This window comes from Mauremys mutica, chromosome 17, assembly GCF_020497125.1.
Source record: "Mauremys mutica isolate MM-2020 ecotype Southern chromosome 17, ASM2049712v1, whole genome shotgun sequence".
Taxonomy (NCBI): Eukaryota; Metazoa; Chordata; order Testudines; family Geoemydidae; genus Mauremys; species Mauremys mutica.
This window is the reverse complement of record NC_059088.1, coordinates 18,782,139-18,802,610: the sequence shown is the minus strand read 5'-3', so window position 1 is coordinate 18,802,610 and position 20,472 is coordinate 18,782,139. Positions and strand designations below refer to the sequence as shown.

The following is a 20,472-nucleotide window of genomic DNA, read 5'->3' as shown; positions in this document are numbered from 1 at the left end:
CTTGGGAAATCTCAGCTCAGGTTACAAAAGCTACTGTGTGTTCGCTCCACATCGAGGAAGAGGCAGACTGGGTAAGGAATTTACACTGGTCAGGCTTCTGACCATGACAAGACAGTACAGTTCTGGGCTGCAAGGCTGTGGGCTTGGGAGATTGCTGGTACTTTTCTCTGTGTGATTTGTGAGTGGCTCGGGGAGCATTCATGCAGTCTAGCTGGGTGTGGAGCTCCATGTGCTGTTGTACTGAATGATAACAGTGCTTAGAGGGGTTTGCTGCTTGTTACTAGCAAAGCATTGTGAGAGAGAGCCTAGGCTGGAGAGTTAAAGGGGCACAGTGGTACCCCAGTTTCAGGTTGTACCCCGGGGATCCTGTAACACTATGGAATGGGGACTATTTGTGGGGTTCCTGTGTGTGTATTAATATTGAACAGGATCCTCTTGTTTGGGTCTCACACAGAAGAACTGACTCCTGTGGTGGCCATGAACATTAGGAACCCAGAATTCTCAGAGCCCTCTGACACAACGGGTCACAACCTGGACAACCTGGATTCTCATTCTTAGACTGTGCCCAGTGGAGCTGTATGGGGATTCTCAATACACCACAGGCTGCAGAGGGGCAAATCATCTCCTTTATTGGGTTACAGAATCATACCAGGCTTTAGACACAGGTAAATGCTCAAATGACACAAACACCAGGGATTGGTTGATTTCACACTGTGCCCACAGGGTTCACAAGAGCAGAGGTTGACACTAGTTTTGCTCAGATGCCACTGGAGTGTGTGCATCACTATTCTCTGTCATGCACCGATGGGGTTTGGAGCTGGATGGCCAGGCCCCTGTTCCCAAGGCAAGACTGCATTTCAATAGGACCTTATGCCAGCGTGGGTTTCAGTACCACGTAACCCTTTATTTGATACTGCAAACTGCCCCAGCCCACAATGGAGGTGGGCAGCTGCGAATCGTCATTGGCAGCCTGCATTGCAGCAGTTGGGGTGGCACGGTCCCACATGTACACATCAGCAATTTCCCCTAGAAATGACTGCTTGGCATCAAATCCACCCCCAAAGGAGTCCTGCTCCTGCCCCAGGACGATCACACCCTGGTCGCTGACAGAGTAGCCTTTCTTCAGCCCCTTCCTGGGTAAGGGGTTCCCGTTCACCCAGAGCTCGGCTATGCCGGTGGCGGACTCCCAGCTGGCACAGACATGCACCCACCCAGTGCTTGTGTCTGTTCCTTCTGGGACTTTGAAGGTGACCAGGTCGCCTCCGACGTACAGACTGAGCTCCCCAGGCTTCTCTTTAAAGAGGAGGATCTCATTGTCTCTCGCCCTGGTAGCGTAGGAGAACAGGCTGTAGGACCGGGTCAGGTCAGTGAAGTATCTCAGACACACGGTGAAGGTCTGCAGAGGACCATTGTTATTCATGTTCAGGATAACGTGGGCATCAGCAGACTCCTTTGGAAAAACAAACACCTGCCCATAGAGATCTGTGTGGAGAAGTGAGAGGAAAAGGCTGGGTTCTCTATCAGGCTGACACTCTTCTTACTAAGACAAGTCATTCTAATGTTTCCAAGGCAGTTAGCTTTTCCAGCCCTGGGCCTCCCCCTGCTGTTCCAGTCCCACCGTACACAGCTCTGTCAGGTAGGGTTGCCAACTTTCTAAGTGCAGAAAACTGAACACCCTTGCCCTGTCCCAGCCTTGCCACTTCCCTGAAGTCCCACGCCTTCTCCAAAGCCCCATCCCCACTCACTCCATACCCCCCCACACACACATCGCTCGTGTGACGGAGCAGGGAGCGGGGTGGATTTGACCTGGGAATGTTGCCAGGGAGTTACATTGGGGGTGAGAAGGAAGCTACCTGAGCTGTAACCTGAGCCAGGAGAGGGGTGGGGAGAAGTGACACCTTCTGCCGGGGAGACTGAACAAAGTAGAGGAGGAGCAGAGGGCAGGGGGGAGAAAGCTGCTGGAGGAATTTTGAGTGTCAGTTTGGGCTGGGTGATGCAACGCAGGGAACCCCAAGCTGGGGTCTAAAGCTCCTTGAACCCCCCCAGAAGGACTTGATTGAAGGGTTCTGGTTGTACCTACATGCTCTGCTTGGGACCGTGTTCCTGTCGTCTAATAAACCTTCTGTTTTACTGGCTGGCTGAGATTCACAGTGAATCTCGGGAAAAGGGGTGCAGGGCCCTGACTCCCCAACACTCCGTGGTAGCTCGCTCTTCCCCACCCTCACTCACTTGCTCATTTTCACTGGGCTGGGGCAGGGGGTTGGGGTGCGGGAGGGAGTGAGGGCTCCAGTTGGGGATGCAGGCTCTGGAATGAGGCTGGGCATAAGGGGTTTGGGGTGCAGGAGGAGGCTGTGGGGTGGGCCAACGTGTTCAGAGTGTGAGAGGGGGCTTTGGGCAGAGGCAGGGGGTTGGGGTGTGGGAAGGGGTACAGGCTCTGGGCTGTGGGCTTGGGCTCCGTGGTGGGTTCAGAAATGAGGGGTTCAGGGTGCTGGAGTGGGTGAGGGATCCAGTTGGGGACGAGGGCTCTGGAGAGGAGCCAGGAATGAGGGATTTGGGGTCCAGAAGGGAGGTCTGGGCTGGGGCCGAGGGGTTCGGAGTGTGGGAGGGGGCTGTGGGCTGGGGCAGGGGGTTGGAGTGCAAGGTGCAGTCTCCCCACGGTGTTTACCACAGGCAGCTCCCGGGAAGCAGTGACAGGTCTCTCTGGCTCCTAAGCAGAGGCACGGCCAAGTGGCTTCACACACTGCCACTGCCCGCATGCACCGCCCCCGCAACTCCTATTGGCCACGGTGTGGGGCAGCGCCTGCGGGTAGGGGCAGCACACAGAGCCCCCCTGGCTACTCCTCTGTCTAGGAGCTGGCCAGGCCAGCCACTTTCTGGAAGCCTTGTGGAGCTGGGCAGGGAACCTGCCTGCCCCACTGTGGCCAAACAGACTTTTAACAGCCCAGGCAGTAGCACTGATCAGAATCACCGGGGTCCTGTTTTGACCGGATGTTCTGGCCGATAAACGGACACCAGGCAACCCTACTGTCAGGGTCAATCTTTGGGTGCGGCTCCTGCTATGTCAGTTCTGGGCCCGCACTTAACTCTGCCAGTGCAGCTCTGTCCTGGCGTACAGCACCAGCTAGAGAGTCTGGGGGTATGGCCAGGTCTCCCCTACCTCACCCTTACATGCAGTGATGAGCTGCCAAAATCTTAACAACCGGTTCCCTACCAGGTCTTTGGCAGCAGGTCCTTCATTCACTCTGGGTCTTCAGCAGCACTTTGGCAGCGGGTCCTTCAGTGCCACCGAAGACTCAGAAGGAGTGAATGACCCGCTGCCAAAGTGCCGCCGAAGACTTGGAGCGCCGCCCGGTGAGTAAGCCCCACGTGTTTTTTTACATGTTTTTTTTTAAGTTCATCCCTGCCGGGGCCCTGTCAAAACTGTTCAAATTGGGTCCCACACTTCCTGAAGCTGGCCCCCACATCGGGGTTGCAAAATTGTATCTGGGTCCAGGTAGGGAAGGCTGTGCCCCCCAAAACAGCTGTCCTCCCCATCCAACACCCTCCCACATCCTGCCCCCGACTGCCCCCCTCAGAACCTGTAATCCATCAACCCCACCCCTGCTCCTTGTCCCCTGACCACCGACTCCCAAGATCCCCCCACTCTAACTACCCTCCCAGGTCTCCACCCCCTACCCAACTCGCCCCGTTCCCTGTCCCCTGACTGCCCCAACCCCCTCCACACCCCTGCCCCCTGACAGCCGCCCCCCGAAACTCACTGTTGAATAATAGCTGACTGCATCTCCAAATACGTATGTAGCCAATAAGTCAGATTTAATAGTCTTTATTGGATTCTGATATTTATTGCAAAATTGAACTAAGAGCTTTGATGAAGCAGTTTTTACAAGCACTAGTATGAATTGAAGCTAGCAGTTACATGAATTTAATCTCTGTTCTGTGGATATGATGAAAAGCTTGGCAAGAATTTAAACAGTAGCCATGGCAAATGTTACAGAACACCATTGTGGGGTAAGGGATTATATAGCTACTGCCAGTGGCTGTAAACAAAAGAAATGATGTTTTAACAGTTAGCCAGTGAGAAACTATAGTATTTCCATTATTATACAAACAGGTCTTAAAATCATTGCCTTTCTTCCTGATGTGTTAAAAGTAATTACATTGGTTAATAAAATTCAAAGACAAGTTTTGTTTTTCCTAGTCACAAAGTGTAAAGGACAGATCCTCTTTAGAATGCTGGGTGATAGTCTTACCATTATCTCTCTAGATATTTTTCTATGTAAAACAAGTTACATATTTAACCCTGTCTGAAACAGATAGACAGATTAACACAAATAGATAATATAGGCTTTAAAAAAAGAACTGTAGACTGGAGAAAATGAGGCAAAAATAGAAAGGAAATGTAGAGGAGAGGATTTTGCTCGGGTAACAGCAGCTATTATTTAGAACATACAGACAGGCAACTCACTGCCACCCTGGGATCCCATCCCTGTCTCCCCACCCCCCCCCCAGCCTCGTCACCCCACAATTCCTCCCCCCACGAGCCTCGTCATCCCCCGATTCCTCCCCCTCCCCAGCCCCGTCACTCTCTCATTCTTCCCCTCCCCTTCTTACCTTGGGCTCCGCAGGCTGCCAGCCGCAGTCTGATTCCCCTCGCAGCAGAGGTAGCTGGGAGACAAGACACCTGGGCTCTGTGCAGCTGAAGAGCCGAGAGTCCTTTGCTCCAGCGCTACCTTTCCCCGGTTTGCCCCGCAGCCCCCCCAAACCTCCTCACCCCCAATTCCTCTCCACCCCACCCCAGCCTTGTCACCCCCGGATTCCTCCCCTCCGAGTCTCATCTGACCTTGGGCTCCCGCAGAGTGATTGAATCAGCTCGGGCAGGAGAGCTGCAGTTTGATTCAATCAGCCTGCGGGACCCCAAGGTAAAACGAGACTCGGAGGGGAAGACTCGGGGGAGGGGAGGAATCTGGGGGTGACGAGGCTCAGGAGGGAGAGGAATTGGGGGTGATGAGGCTAGGGGGGCTGCGGGGCAAACGGGGGCAAAAGACGCTCTAGCTGCACAGAGGAGGTGTCTTGTCTCCCAGCAGCAGCAGCGGCTGCTGGCTGTATGGTAACCCTAACAACCGGTTCTAAACCGGCTTCTAAATTTAGCACCAGTGCCAACCGTCTCCAGCTCACCACTGCTTACATGCTCTGAGTCAAAGCCAAGGTTTGACTAGCACCAGAATCTAACAGGAAGCTGGTGTGGGGGGCAGGGGGGCTGTGGAGAACAAGAACTAGGCAACCCAAGTGAGAACTCCCCAAAGCTCCTAGTGCTTCCCAGCACGGGGCCTGCCACATCCCAAGTATTGCTTCTCACACGGGAACGTCCCAGAGCCCTGTCCCCCACATTCCCGCAACCATTGCCTTGCAGGGGCAGTCTCCTCCCTCTCGTCAGTGTGAACAGATGCCCAGGGGCGTGTTGATAAGGGACACACCCATGGAGGGGTGGGGAGACACCCAGGGGTCATGGTGGAGTCTCCATCGCTGGCAATTTTTAGCTCAGGATTGGATGTTTTTCTAGAAGCTCTGCTCCAGGAATTAGTTTGGGGCAGGTCATTGGCCTGTGCTATGCGGGGGTCAGACTAGCTATCTGGTGATCCATGAATCTACAAAAACAGCCTGGCTCAGAGCTACCCAAAGGAGCTTCCTGCACCTCAGTGGCAGAGGGAGGAGTGGAAAGGGCTCGGAGAGGCCAGACACCCCCGGGTACACACATATAGTCTGGGGAACATGGTCAAAAGCACCCCAGACATAGGCCGGCCGGCCGGCCAACCTCCTCACATCAGAAATCCTGAGTCGCACCTTCGAAATCATGCGCTTTTATCTGAAGGGTGACATTGTGTTTTCAGTCTGTCAGTCCCTGCCTCTCCCATGTGGGGGTGACAATCAGTGCTGCCCCCCTCCCAAATGTATTGACTACGTTGATTTTGGCCCTGGCTGCCAGAGCTCTCACCCCCACATCTGCCCATCCCCTGCCCAGCAATTAATGCTGCTCCCCAGTCCCCCCTTTTGGTGCAGCCCCCCCAGCCCCACCTGTGCTCCTTCTGGGTCTCTTCACCCCCCTCTCTCAGACCTGTGGGGGGTAGGGGGCTGCAGAGGGGTCCCCTCCCCTTGCAGACTGTGGAAGGGGGATGCCTAGAGGGGCTCTTCACACTCCTCTGGCCCTTCCCAGGAGGGTGCCACAGTGGGCAGGGGCAGTGGTGCCATCCCATCCCCATAGCTCCCAGGAGGGGATGGGGCAGAGCTGCCCTGAGCTGCTGGGGCCTGCGCCCCTGTCCCTTGACCGTGGGTTGTTATGTGTGGAGAGGGGAGAGCTCTGCCTGAAGCAGCTGTCAGGGGCCATTTCAGATTTTGGTGGTGAGGGACAACTTTAACCATGATTCCAGAGGCTACTTGGGCACCTGAAAACTCTCGGCTTTTTTTTTTTTTTTTTTTTTGCAGATAATTTAGATCAGGGATCCCCAACGTGGTGCCCAAGGGGGCATCTAAATGCACCCGCATCCTGGCTGGCGGTCGAGCATCTGCTGAAATGCCGCCAAAATTCGGCAGCATTTCGGTGGATGCTCAACCGCCGCCACGGTCCTTCGTCTGGTGCCTGCCAGACGAAAAAGGTTGGGGATCACTGACTTAGATACAGTGCTCCTGTCAGATAAGAATTTCTAACTCCTATATAAAGAAAGAAAAATAAATAAACATTAGACCCACTCAGCTCTAATACTAACACGTTCTGACATTTTGTGTCAAGTCACTTAAGGGACACTGATTAGGTTTAAAATGTTCATGTAAATTCATACTTTATTACTAACCCTTGAATACAACAATTGAAACAACTGTAGAAAAATCTAGGTGACTTTCTACCACTTTTTTGCAGTTCATCAAGCTTGGAATAGATCATTTAATTTATGGAAACATCTTATTAGGGCAAAGCCCCGAGAGTTTATACTGCACCTGCCTGGGGCTCTAGGGGTGTTACAAATAATAGACTAGAGAATAACTTTAAACAGGAGTGAAATTGACACTTTCGAGTCACTTTCATAGTATTGCCAACCCCAAATGTCCAAAAATCAAGAATCAGGCTCACCAAAAATCATGAAACTGGCTTTAAAATAATGAGATTATGTAAAAATAATAGATCTGGTGGTTTTTTAATTTACATTCTGCTTTTTGAGCTTTTAAGGTGCGCTGGGGTCACATTTTGAAATTTTCTCCACAGCCACAAGAGCTACAAACAGCTAGAAACAGCCCCCTGCCACCTACTTGGCGCCCTTGGCAGCAGTGGTTGGTTCTTCTGCCCCAGGAGGTGGGCAAGTGGGGCAGGCAGCCAATCAGAGGGCTCAGATTTGCTAGAGGGCTGTAGCATCTCGCGTAATGGGCCAAAGGCTCCAGCCCGACCAATCCCGTCACAGTGAGAACGCAGTGGGAGCCGGCGGCACTGCACATGGGAGCCAGACTCAGTGACCCAGACGCTCTCGGGCTTTGGGGCTCCCCAGTCGGAGGCGTTTGGACAGTGCTCCCCCACGTCTCTGCTGCACTCTGCCCTGGTGATGCTCTCTGCCATGCCCAGGATGGGGCACTGCTCCCCCTCCCCCCCCAGGACAGCCTGTGCACTGCACCCCTGCAGCAGCATGACACACCAGGGCTCGGGACAGGGCTACTGCCAGGGCATTTCTGACAGGACCCAGCGCCCTCGGTACTGTGAGGGAGGCTGTTCAGTTTCCCGCTGGAACCCATGCTCAGCTGTGTCATTCTGTGCCCAGCCAGGGCTCGGCCCCTGGCACTGCCGCCTGCCCCTACCTGACTGGGTGACGGCTCCTGAGAGGCCAGCGAGGATGAGGAGCCAAAGCTGCACCTTCTCCATGTTCTTCACCTGCAGAGTGACCCAGAGGAGCAGGAATGTGGAGAAGGGAGGTGGGAGGCCCTGGACTGCTCTGCCCTGAAACCTGCCCCCCTAGGTGGAGGTGGGAGTGGAGGTGGGAGTGGGAGTGGAAACTTGTTCAACCAATCCCGTCCCAGGGGCAGAGTCTGGAATTCCCCTTTGGATCCGGATGTCAACTTGTCACCACCCTGCAGTTATTATTAACCCTTCCTATACTCTGCACCGAGCGCTGCCCCTTTATGGAGACACTCCCCATGCACACAGTGTCTCCTGACTGCATCTCACTCTGCAACCAGCACCTTCCCATCTAGCGAGTCACCTGCTGGCAACTGACACATTTCACTGGGATTTTTGCTTCCTCTGCTAAACAATCTGGTTGTTAACATATGGCCTGATCCAAAGCACATTGAGGCCCATGGGAGACCCTGAGCTGGGTCTCAAGGGCTCTGGCCAGGGCCCATAATGCAGAATGCCTAGTTCTTAGGAATGTTGTAGCTGTGTAGCGGGATATAAGAGAGACGAGGGGGAGGGCATGAGGCAATATCTTTTACTGGACCAACTTCTGTTGGTGAGAGAGACAAGCTTTGGAGCTTACATAGGGCTCTTCTTGAGCTCTGGGGAAGGTACTCCGAGTGTCACAGCTAAATACAAGGTGCAACAGATTGTTTAGCATAAGGAGTTAACGTGTTGTAAAAGACCATTCAAGGTGAAGAGGGCAGTTAATTCCTCTGCAGTTCTAGCGCAAAGTGGGGCTAGTGGGTTACAGATTGTTGGAATGAGCCATAAGTCCAGTGTCTTTAGCAAGTCCGTGATTTTTGGTGTCTAGCAAAATTATGAACTTAAGCTCCCAGACTGGTCTGTTGAGGGCCCTGGGCAGGTTCCCTTTGTGGACCAAGTCTGAGAGGTTAGATATAGAGTGATCATTTTGTGAAAAGTGTTCACCCAGGGGTCTGTGGTGTTTGTCATTTATCAGTTTTCCTGTGTGAGTTTTTGAGTTTTCGTATTGATTGTGTAGTTTCTCTCACATAGTCGATATTGGGGCATTGAGTGCACTTGATGAGGTGCACAACATGTTGTGATGGGCACGTATAGGACCCTGGGATCTTGAACTGGGTGTTGTGGGAGGTGTTGATGAGTGTAGCAGTGAGATATGTCTTCAGGTTTTGCATCTGTCGGTCTGGCAGGGGCTGGTGTTACTTTGAGTTGGTGTGTCTTGGACTGTGGGGAGCTAGTTCCTGACGATGAGCTTGGCAAGGTTGTGAGGTTGCTAGAAGGCCAGAAGAGTGGGGGTGGGAAATTTTTCTTTCAGGATGTGGTCCCCATAGAGCAGTGGTCACCAACTGGTCGATCGCTATAGCCTGGTCGATCCTGGAGCCTCTTCCAGTTGCTTGCGACCTCCGGCCGCTAAAAGTCCTGCAGCACAGCAGGGCTCAGGCAGGCTGCATGCCTGCCCTGTCTCCACACTGCTCCCAGACGCAGCTGGCTGTTGGCACATCTCTGTGGCCCCTTGGGGGAGAGAATTAGGCCTTGGCTACACTGGAGAGTTGCAGCGCTGGTAGTGGCTTTACAGCGCTGCAACTTACTCCCCGTCCACACTGGCAAGGCACATACAGCACTGTATCTCCCTGGCTACAGCACTGGCTGTACTCCACTTCGGCCTGGGGAATAACGACTGCAGCACTGGTGCTGCAGCGCTGGAGTGCCAGTGTAAACAGTGATTAATCTTACTATGCTGTAACTGACCTCCGGAATTTTCCCATAATGCTTTTAACTAAAGAACTCTTTGTTTTGTTATGATGCCTCTCTTTGTTTTGTTGTGAACTCAGGGTTCCCGGAGCTGCTTATCTAAAAAACAAACACAGCTCCTGTTTGCTGTGAATGAGGCAGGCAGGGGGATGAATGTCCACAGCTAGTGTTTGCTTGAGGAAAGAAACAGCACGGCGGGGGCGGGGGGGGAGGGAGTCCGTTGGAGCAGTTGCTTATCTGGTCTGAAGGCTATTTGCATTTAAGAGTGAATGAGAGAGGGGTGGGGGAAGTGGTCGGAATTTGCAAGGCAGGGAGCTGACACAGTGTCGGCTCCAAAAATCCACTCTCTCTCTCTCTCTCTCTCTCTCCCCCACGCTCCCTGTCACACTCCACCCCACCCCCCTCTTTTGAAAAGCACCTTGCAGCCACTTGAACGCTGGGATAGCTGCCCATAATGCACCGCTCCCAACACCGCTGCAAATGCTGCAAATGTGGCCACACTGCAGCGCTTTCCCTACACAGCTGTACGAAGACAGCTTTAACTCCCAGCGCTGTACAGCTGCAAGTGTAGCCAAACTCTTAGGCACCTCCATGCGCTGCCCCTACCCTCAGCACCATCCCTGCAGCTGCTATTGGCTGGGAACCAGCCAATGGGAGCTGTGGGGGCGGTGCTTGTGGGCATGGGCAGTGCATGCAGACCCACTGCCCCCCCCACACACACACACGCTCCCAGGGCCCTCAGAGACATGCCAGCAGCCACTGCCTCTGGGAGTGGTGTGGGGCCAGGCAGGCACACAGCCTGTCTGAGCCCCGCTGTGCCACTGGTTGGGAGATGCCTGTGGTAAGCACTTCTTGGCTGGAGCCTGCACCTTGCACCCCCTTCTGCACCCCAACACTGCTCCAGCCCGGAGCCCCTCCTGCACCAACCCCCCTGCCAGAGCCTGCACCCCTCACCCCTCCTGCACCCCAACACTGCCCCAGCCCGGAGCCCCCTCCTGCACCCCAACTCTGCCCCCACCTGGAGCCCCCTCCTGCACCCCAACACTGCCCCAGCCCGGAGCCCCCTCCTGCACCAACCCCGCTGCCAGAGCCCACACCCCTCACCCCTCCTGCACCCCAACACTGCCCCAGCGTGGAGCCCCCTCCTGCACCAACCCCCTTGCCAGAGCCCACACCCCTCACCCCTCCTGCACCCCAACACTGCCCCAGCCCAGAGCCCCCCCTGCACCAACCCCCCTCCCAGAGCCCGCACCCCTCACCCCTCCTGCACCCCAACACTGCCCCAGGCTCAGCCCGGAGCCCCCTCCTTCATCCAACCCCCCTCCCAGAGCCCACACCCCTCACCCCTCCTGCACCCCAACACTGCCCCAGCCTGGAGCCCCTCCTGCACCAAACCCCTTCCCAGAGCCCGCACCCCTCACCCCTCCTGCACCCCAACACTGCCCCAGCCCGGATCCCCCCCTGCACCAACCCCCTCCCAGAGCCTGCACCCCTCACCCCTCCTGCACCCCAACACTGCCCCAGCCTGGAGCCCCCCCTGCACCAACCCCCTTGCCAGAGCCCACACCCCTCACCCCTCCTGCACCCCAACACTGCCCCAGCCCGGAGCCCCCCCTGCACCAACCCCCTCCCAGAGCCTGCACCCCTCACCCCTCCTGCACCCCAACACTGCCCCAGGCTCAGCCCGGAGCCCCCTCCTTCATCCAACCCCCCTCCCAGAGCCCACACCCCTGACCCCTCCTGCACCTCACACTGCCCCAGCCTGGAGCCCCCTCCCACACTCCGAATCACTTGGCCCCAGCCCAGAGCCCTAACCCCTCCCACAACCCAACCCCCTGCCTCAGCCTGGTGCAAGTGAGTGAGGGTGGGGGAGAGCGAGCAATGGAGGGAGGGGGATGGATGAGTGGGGCATTGCCTCAGGGAAGGGGCGGGGCCTCAGGGAAGGAGCAGGATAGATCCTGGGTTGATCTTAAATTCAAAAAGTGATCTTGTGGGTAAAAAGGTTGGAGACCACTGCCATAGAGTATGGGTTGTAACTGTTTAATGATACCCCATATGGGTTCCAGGGTGCTAGGTGACAACTACGGGTGCAGTTGGAGGATTTTTTTTTCCATACTGAAGCATGTTCTCTTGGGGTATTGGGACGGCCCATTCCATGATGCAAGTTACTTGCCTGGTGGAGTGGCTTTGTTTGGTGAAGGCGGTTTTGAGTGTGCTAAGGTGTGTATCCTGGACTTTCTCCTCGGAGCATGTTTGTGGTGTCTGAGAGCCTGGCTGTAGATAACAGATTCCTTAGGCCTGGTCTACACTGGTGGGGGGGTCGAACTAAGGTACACAAGTTCAGCTACGCGAATAGCGTAGCTGAACTCGAACTACCTTAGTTCGAACTACTCACCCGTCCAGACGCCGCAGGATCGAAGTCCGCGGCTCCCCCGTCGACTCCACCACTGCCGTTCGCGGTGGTGGAGTTCTGGAGTCGACGGGAGCGCATTCGGAGTTCGATATATCGCGTCTCGATATCGAACTCCGAGAAGTCGAACACTACCCGCCGACCCGGGCGGGTAGTATAGACGTAGCCTGAGTGTGTCTGGGTTGGTTATTGCATCTATGAGGGTAGGTGTGGTGATCCGTGGGTTCCTTTGTTGAAGCTGCTCATAGTGTCCAGGAAGTTGATGTTGGTGTGGGAGTATCCTATGACTGCAGAGGGGTTAACTCTCCTGCATTGCCTTGAATGGTCTCCTACAACATGCTAACTCCTCATGGTAAACAATCTCTGAGAACCTTTCTCAGCCCTGACACAGAGCCCTGGGTAAGCTCATCTCTTTCATTAACGGAAGTTGGTCCAATCAAAGGTATTACCACTCCCACCTTGTCTCTAGTTCTTAACAACACTAGGATTCATGCCAGTGAACACAGCACTTCAAATGACCCTTGTGCAAACAATCTTCATGTTCCGTGGAACTGTGCAGCTATTGTCCCATATCTGCCAACATGTTTGGCAACTTGGTGAGGGAACATCCCCTGTTCAGGCCCTCAGCAGTGCTTCCTCTGTTTTTCTGTAACCTAACAGTGTCAGAAGACTTTACTCCCTTTGCGGATAATCACCGGATTTTGGCTGCTGGCCAGTGGTTGAACAGGTTGGATGGCATTTCAGATGATGCTGGGACAGAAGGGATCCGGGTGGGGAGCTCTGGGTTCGCAATGCACAGCAGCCTGCATGTGCCACATATACAGAGGTGCTGCACAAGTGAACGCTATGGCCTTGTCTACGCTACACAGCTTTGTCAGCAAAAGCAGTAGAGGTGTACACACTACAGTGCTCCTCCACTGTCAAAACTCTCCTGTTTTGCTGACAAAATAAAACCACCATGATGAGCTGCGTAAAGCTTTTTGCAGCAAAGTTAGATCAACAAAGTGTCAGTGTAGACACCGTACTTGGTTTTGTCGCTCTAAATGGCCTCCAGGAGGTGTCCCACAAGGCCCATCCTGACTGCTCTGGGTCAGCAGTTCGAACTCTGCTGCCCTGCACTCGGGTACACAGGCATCCAGCCCTCCCCCTTTAAAGGCTTGGGAATTTTAGAAAGTTCACTTCCTGGTGGCTCAGCATGGAGAGCTCACATTGCATCTTCCCAGCTGACCATGGTGACTCCAAGCAAACACTCTCCTGCTGCATCTGCTCACTGAATGGGGAGAGAAGGCTGTCCAGTCCCAACTGCACTCCAGCCGTAGGGACTGCAATATCTACATGAGATTTTCTCATGGCTTGTGTGATTAGGGCTACGAATGGGATACAGCACCGTGCCGAGCGAAGATAAACAGGGCTGGCCCACAACATTTTGGCACCTGAGGTGGGGAGCTCAAATGATGCCCCTGTGACCCCTCGCTTGGGCCAAAACTTTGAAAGGTCTCAATTCTGCCACCTTCCTGGTACTTCTCATGGTACCACTCTGCTACCTACCCCAATAAAGGAGAACTAACAACTGAAAATGCCTTGTTCAAAAATTTGAAAACAGTAAATGTAACTTTTCTTATCTGCATAGTAAACATTGGCATTTTTATCTGTTTGAATAATCAAAGTGGTGCTTTCCGTGCCTTCTTGGTTGCAAAGATTTGAACTGCTTCCTGAAGGTCCACAGTCTGGGCCAGCTCATGCTCTATTGACATGGTTGCGAGGCCGACCAGCCTCTCTTGTGTCATTGTGAAGAGTAGATGTGTTTTTATTAACTTCAGCTTGGAGAAGCTGCGTTCTCTACTGGCAACTGTTACAGGTATGCGCAGAGCAACAAAAGCATTTGGAAAGAGGGTGGTCATCTTAATTGTGCACATATATTCCAGAATTGTCTTTGGAGTTGATCCTGCTGAAATGTATCTTGAAAGGGCTTTCAGTTCATCACCTAAATCACTCGCATCAATATCGCACATGTCATCATGTGGCAACACTGTCTCTAGTGTGCTGCATTGCTGGTGTAGGTCTTCTTCAGGTATAGTGAGGAGTTTGGGAATATCATATGACATCCCAAATATACTGCTGTGTTCCTTGAGCTGCATGAAACGTTCTTCAGCTGACTATTGCACAATCTAGCACCTGGTTAAAGAATTCAACTTTGAATTGTTGTTTGGGGTCTCTTATGGGATTATCCTGTGAGGGAAGATATCAGCATCTCAAGGTCCTAACTGGCTCCTACTACTTCAGTTGACTGCCTGTTCTCCTCAAGTGGGTTCAGGGAAGCAACAGGAAACAGGAAGCTGCCTGAGAAGCTGGTGTTAAACAGTCCAGGCTCCTGGGGGTGCTAGAGAGGTACATAAGAGGCTCCTCCTCCTCTCTCTCTCTGCAGCTCCTGCTGCTTTCTGATATTCTCTTTCACCTTTTCTCCTGCCTGCCTGTTATGTCTCTTGTGCCCTCCTTCCTCCAGCACAGCACGCCACCATCTCTGTGCATCTAGAGCAGAGACCATAGATATGCACCAGCAGCAGACACAATTTTCTACACTCTGGGTCCTAGTGGTACCCCCTACAGTCTGGCACCTGAAGCAGCCGCCTCAGTTCGCCTCATGGTAAGGCCAGCCCTGAAGATAAAGGAGGTGAAGTAGGCACACCAGAAGGCAAGGGAGGCACCATAGACCTGCTATTTCTATAAGGAGCTGGACGCTATCCTTGGTGGCAATCCCACCTCCACCGCCAAGAGGTGGATACTTCGGTGGGACTGGAGGTGGCGGACAGTGGACCTAGCTCTGAGGATGAAGTTGTAGATGAGGAGGTCGAGTTGGAGGATGATGTGGAGCACACGGAAGGATCGTCTGGTGGGATCGCGAGTCAGGACCTCTTTTCCACTCCAGAGAGGTCTAGCCAGTCCCAGCAGTCCCTCTCTGGTGTGCATGATGCAGGAGAGGAGAGCCCTGGTAAGTGATCTTTTTGAGTTGATGCTGCTTGGTTATATGAAGTAGAGCTGTTTTTTGCTCTGTGTATTTTAGAAGTGGGTGAAGGGATAGAAATGTGCAAGACTAGCTGTGTTTGAGTGTGCTGCACATTCCCCCGTGAAGCTAAGCAGTGCGGTGGAACAGGGTGTCGATGCACACAGATTTCACAGGAATCCTCCAGAGATATCTCCAGGAAACTTTCCTGGAGGTACTCGCAAATCCTCTGCCAAAGGTTCCTTGGCAGAGCTGCTTTGTTCCTTCCCCCATTGTAGGAACCTTTCCTGCACCAGTCGGCAATCACTTGTGCAGGGACTAAAGCAGCACACAAACGACCAGCATAGGGACCGGGTCATAACCTGAATACATGCAGTAGATGCACCCTTGCTTGCCCCCAGGAGTGAGATATTGGCTTCAATGACCCCCACTTGTGGAAAATGGTGGCAGAATTTACAATATTATCCATAGTCACCTTCACTAATCCCCTGAAAACAACACCTACACCCTTGCCCCATCTTGAATGCTCACTCCCCACCTGGGCCTAACACACCACATTTAGGATGTTCGCCGAGACTTGTGCTTGACAAAGGTCAGTGAGAAAGTGATTGGTATGTTACAAGAGGTGCATTTTTTACAGTAATGATTGAATGCTGTGTGTGAACTAACAATCATGCTTCTGTGTATTGTTTCTTGGGCTTCTGCAGATGTGGCTGTGATGTTTCCTTTGTGACATTGCAGTCTATATGATTTTATAAAAATTTGATAATGAGTGAATATAATGTAACTGGAATATGCTTTATGCAAAAGCTCTCTTGTAAGCTATCATTACAAAGCTTATTGTCTACCGAGTGTGGTCATCCTATTTGTATAAAGGTATCACTCTTGTATCTGAAACTAGAAATATGAAATATAACTCTGAGGGCCTATTGTAATTATGCAAAGTGTGGGCCATTAATGGTGGTTTGGAACCTTAATGGCTCCCATTAACCAGGACAATTGACTGGATGGCTCTGTTTGCAGGCAGGCCTTCCTGTGAGTCAGGCTGGGAAGAATGAAGGCTTGGGGGTCTTACAGTAACATGTGATCATGTCACATGAACTGGAATCCATCTTTAACCTGGTGCTTTTCCAGTGAGGGAGAGTTGGGGGTGGAAACCCAGAGGGACAAAGGATTCCCGCCTTATGCAAGAGATATATAAAGGGGTGGAACAGAACAAAGATGGAAGGAGCCATCATGAAGAATCCCCTAGCTACCACCTGAGCTGGAACAAGAGCTGTACCACGGGAGAGAATTGTGCTCAGGCCTGGAAGGTGTCCAATCTGAGGAAAAAACTTACTGAAGCATCTCTGAGGGTGAGATTATCTGTATTCAGTTTGATTAGACATAGATTTACGCATTTTATTTTATTTTGCTTCGTGACTTACTTTGTTCTGTCTGTTACTACTTGGAATCACTTAAATCCTACTTTCCGTAGTTAATAAAATCACTTTTTACTTATTAATTAACTCAGAGTATGTACTAATACCCGGGGGAGCAAACAACTGTGCATATCTCTCTATCAGTGTTATAGAGGGCGAACGATTTATGAGTTCACCCTGTATAAGCTTTATACATGGTAAAATGGATTTCTTTGGGTTTAGACCTCATTGAGAGTTGGGCATCTGAGTGTTAAAGACAGGAACACTTCTGTGAGCTGCTTTCAGCTAAACCTGCAGCTTTGGGGCAAGTAATTCAGACCCTGGGTCTTTGTTGGAACAGACAGGAGTGTCTGGCTAAGCAAGACAGGGTGCTGGGGCCCCGAGCTGGCGGGAAAGGCAGGGGTAGAAGTCTTGGCACATCGGGTGGCAGCTCCCAAGAGGGTTTCTGTGATCCAACCTGTCACAGTGGCCTTCAGTGGAACCCTTGCCTTTGCCAGATAGGGATGTGACCAAGGCATAGCAAGGAAGACATGTTCGGAGAGGTGCTTCAATCCTCAGAGGCCAAAGAAAGAGAACGTAGGGAGTAGAGAGAAAAGGAAAGGCAAGACAGAAAGTAGAGTAAGAAGTGCATTCTAAAGGACCAGGAGCAGATGATAAAAGTGATGGAGGAGCAAACAGAGATGTTGAAGTCTCTAATACGCTACAGTCAGAACAGATGCATGGTCCCCTCTCCCCCTTGCAGCCCATACCAAACTATTTTCCATCCCTCCCCAAACTCCTCCCACACATTCCTTGCAACTTCCTGACATGTCTCGGTACCCCATTCCCTCCACCCCTTTGGACAGTTTCCAAAATGATAGTTGGACTTATACACATCTCTGAGGGTCTACACTACCCATCACTGTTATCTCCCTTCCGACCAAGCCTTTTGCGTGTGTTAAATGGGGTTTAATAAAAACAAACTCTCTGAAACAGAACCAATCTTTATTTGTGTCCTACATGTCGTGATTGCTGCAGGTAGTGATACATAGATGCAGTTTAATCATTTGCTTAGTACAAATCCTGCTCTGGGATGTACCTCAGTTTTTAGGCAAAACAAGGTAACTGAAGTTACTGAAGCATGACAGATTGCTGTATAGAAATACACATTACTGGTGCTCATTATCAAAGTGTTGCTTCAAAGTCTCCCTGATACCAATAGCCCCCCGTTATGCCCCTCTAATAGCCCTGGTATCTGGATGTTCAAAATCAGCAGCCAGGCAACCTGCCTCAGCGCTCCACCCCGGGGGAAACTTTACACCCTTAGCCTCACAAATATTATGGAGCACGCAGCAGGTTGCTATGACTATGGGAATGTTTCCCTCATTTAGGTCTAACCTGCCATAGAGGCAGCACCAGTGCGCTTTTAATATGCCAAAGGCACATTCTACAGTCATTCCGCACCTGCTCAGCCTATTGTTGAAGCGCTCCTTGCTGCTGTCCAAGCTTCCCGTCTAAGGCTTTGTGAGCCATGGGAGAAAGGGGTATGCTGGGTCTCCTGGATCATTAAGGGCATTTCAGCACCCCCTACTGGAATCTTCTGGTCTGTGCTCCTGTTGTGCAAAAGGCACATGGACCCCTGCATGCAGAGTCAGGAGGAGAGGGCTTTAACAGGCACATGGTGCACGGCAGAGCTGGTGGAGGCTTTAGACAAAGGGTGCAGGGTCACTGAGGTTTATGAACCGCTTTTCTGACATGTTGTTATCCCACTGCATTAAAATGTAGCTGAGACAGAAAAAAGAGGTTTCGGGGTTCCCTCACTGGGGTACAGATGAGTGGAGGAAAACCCAGTATCTTACAGAGTGGCATGAAAGAGAAGGCATACGTCTGTGTCTAAGCAAGAGTAAGGAGAATCCCACAAAATGACAAATCTCAAGCTGTGTTTGAATTCCTTGTGGGGAAAATTCAGCCAGAGGACAACTCTGACTAACACCAGTACGATGACGGACCCCGGTGAACTCTTCAATGATGTCTTTGCCCCTCATGATGAAGTGTTGTTGTATGAGTTGATCAATGATGACACGGCCATAGTGTGCTGGAATTACACAAAAGAACACTGCCCCCATTCTCGCAACACTAACGTGTTCATAGCGTGCTTTACCACTGCTCAGGGCAGGCTAGCACTCTACTGATTATGTTAGTGCATTTACACGAGCTATGTCTGGCCTATGATTCTGATTGTGTGATTATAGAGAGTAAAGGGGAGTGGTGCCCACCCCAGGGGGTTATTTAGGAGTGGCACCCACCCCTGGAGGTTATTTAGGGGCTCTGACTAGCAAGATACAGCCAGATGAACACATTGTGGATTTTGTGCCCGCAGGGCCTAAAACCTACAGGTACAAACTAGCTGGAGGTAAGGCCTGTATGAAAGTAAAAGGGATCATGCCCAACTCAAGGGTGTTGTCATATGTTCGGCTGTGTGTGTGTGTTCTTTGTGTGGCTGTCCCAGCTCTGCGCTGATAGTTGGCACAGCAGACCTCAATCTACCTGCCCAATGATCTCAAGATCCATTAAAGTTCGAAGGCAACAAAGCATGGTAATAGCACCTGGCAGACTCTACGAGGATACTAAGGTGTATGCCATGACAATGGACACAGCTCAGTGAATGGTAGGTGTAGCGGGGTGGTTACCCACTCCTGCCCTTCAGGGTGGAAAACAGCCCAGGAGAGGGCTTTGGCTGGGGCAAGAAGCCTGGGCTGATTCGGGAAGGTAGGCTCAGCTATGGCCAAGCCCCAGTCATGCCCAGCTGGCCCCTATAAGAGGCAGTGAGCCAGGAGCCCAGTCAGTCTCCCTCTGCCTGTAGAGGGAGAAGGGCCTGGCTGTAGGGAGCTAGAGACAGGGTACCTGAGTGAAGCAGGGCTGGGGAAAGGCAGAGGAGCTGGGGAGCTCCAGCCTGGAAAGCCCCAGGCTGCGGCCTAGCATAAGGCTAACAGGTACTGGGGGTTGCAGAGGGCAGCCCAGGGGTAGGCCAAGGCAGCAGGTCCAAACCCAGCCTTGCCAGTGATGAGTGGCTGATACTGCAGTCTGCCCCAGGACATGGGGCTAGACAATGACTGGCACGAGCCTTATACTGAGGCGAGGTGTGGGTAGTAGGTGGGGGATTCCTGGGGAGGGGATACCCTGAGAGAAAGGGGTTACTGCCAGGGGGCAGCACTCCAGCTAACAGGGCACCGGAGTCCAGGGAGGGACACGGGGGCCAAGCGGTAGTGGATCACCGGCCTGAAGAGGGCGCTCTGGGCTGGAAATTGAGCTAATTCCCTGAGAGACCAGCAGGAGGTGCCACAGGGGTGAGTCCACACACTTACATAGGACTTTCCATTCCCAAAGGGTTAAAGCAAGGTGTCCCAACATTGATAGACTGAGACAAACAATTTGGGATAAACAACTTAGGTATCATCTTAAGCATTTCATGACATTTGTTACCTCCCCTTGTGCTTTCCTCCTGTTGGTTCAGACAAAACACTTCTATTCACCACCTGACTTTGTACTTTTACTCGTAATGTTTCAGACAAAATATCATTATTCATCACTTTTGTCAAACCATTTTATTGTGTGCTAGGTTGGGATGTTCTTGTGCTGGCCTGCTGGAAAGTGTTTACATATTCAGTGTGTTTTAGCAATGCTAGCAATACTGGTGCCAAGTTTGTGTACTGGACACTGACTTGCAGGCAAGCGTCTGCTTTTGACAGGGCCTGACTGTTGTTTATAGCATAACATTTGCTGACTTTGGTTCAGGCCTCAGGCCTTGCACCAGGCCTATGCTTCAGGCTCTCTTTCTTCGACAGAGGGATAGTAAGAACATTAATTTTGAGAGTTTAAAAGCTCTCGTACAAGACTACTGTTTGAACCCCAAAGGGGAGGACTCAAAAGAGATCATGGTACAGCAGCCTGGGATCAAGAGGGTGAAAAAATACTGGCTGATAGAGACAAGAACTCTTAA

The 20,472-nt window shown here is 52.2% G+C and overlaps 1 protein-coding gene across 2 annotated transcripts; it reads right to left on the bottom strand.

Annotated features, from left to right (window-relative positions):
* Positions 1-614: 614 nt before the first annotated feature.
* Positions 615-7,982, bottom strand: APCS (amyloid P component, serum). 2 transcript variants are annotated; one of them, XM_044991350.1, is made up of 2 exons: positions 7,834-7,982; positions 615-1,482 (listed from the first exon to the last, which is right to left on the bottom strand). In XM_044991350.1, exons 1-2 carry the CDS (start codon positions 7,895-7,897, stop codon positions 869-871), a joined length of 678 nt encoding a protein of 225 aa, XP_044847285.1. In that variant the 5' UTR covers positions 7,898-7,982; the 3' UTR covers positions 615-868. The 2 variants fall into 2 exon arrangements, with proteins under 2 accessions (XP_044847285.1, XP_044847286.1); XM_044991351.1 differs by lacking the exon at positions 7,834-7,982 and adding an exon at positions 4,612-4,759.
* Between the last annotated feature and the right edge of the window lie 12,490 nt (positions 7,983-20,472).

Coding starts and splice junctions, on each gene's coding strand:
- APCS (XM_044991350.1), bottom strand. CDS start 7,897: ATGGAGAAGGTGCAGCTTTGGCTCCTCATCCTCGCTGGCCTCTCAGGA. Junction 1,483..7,833: donor AGGAGCCGTCACCCAGTCAG/GTAGGGGCAGGC, acceptor TTCTCCACACAG/ATCTCTATGGGCAGGTGTTT.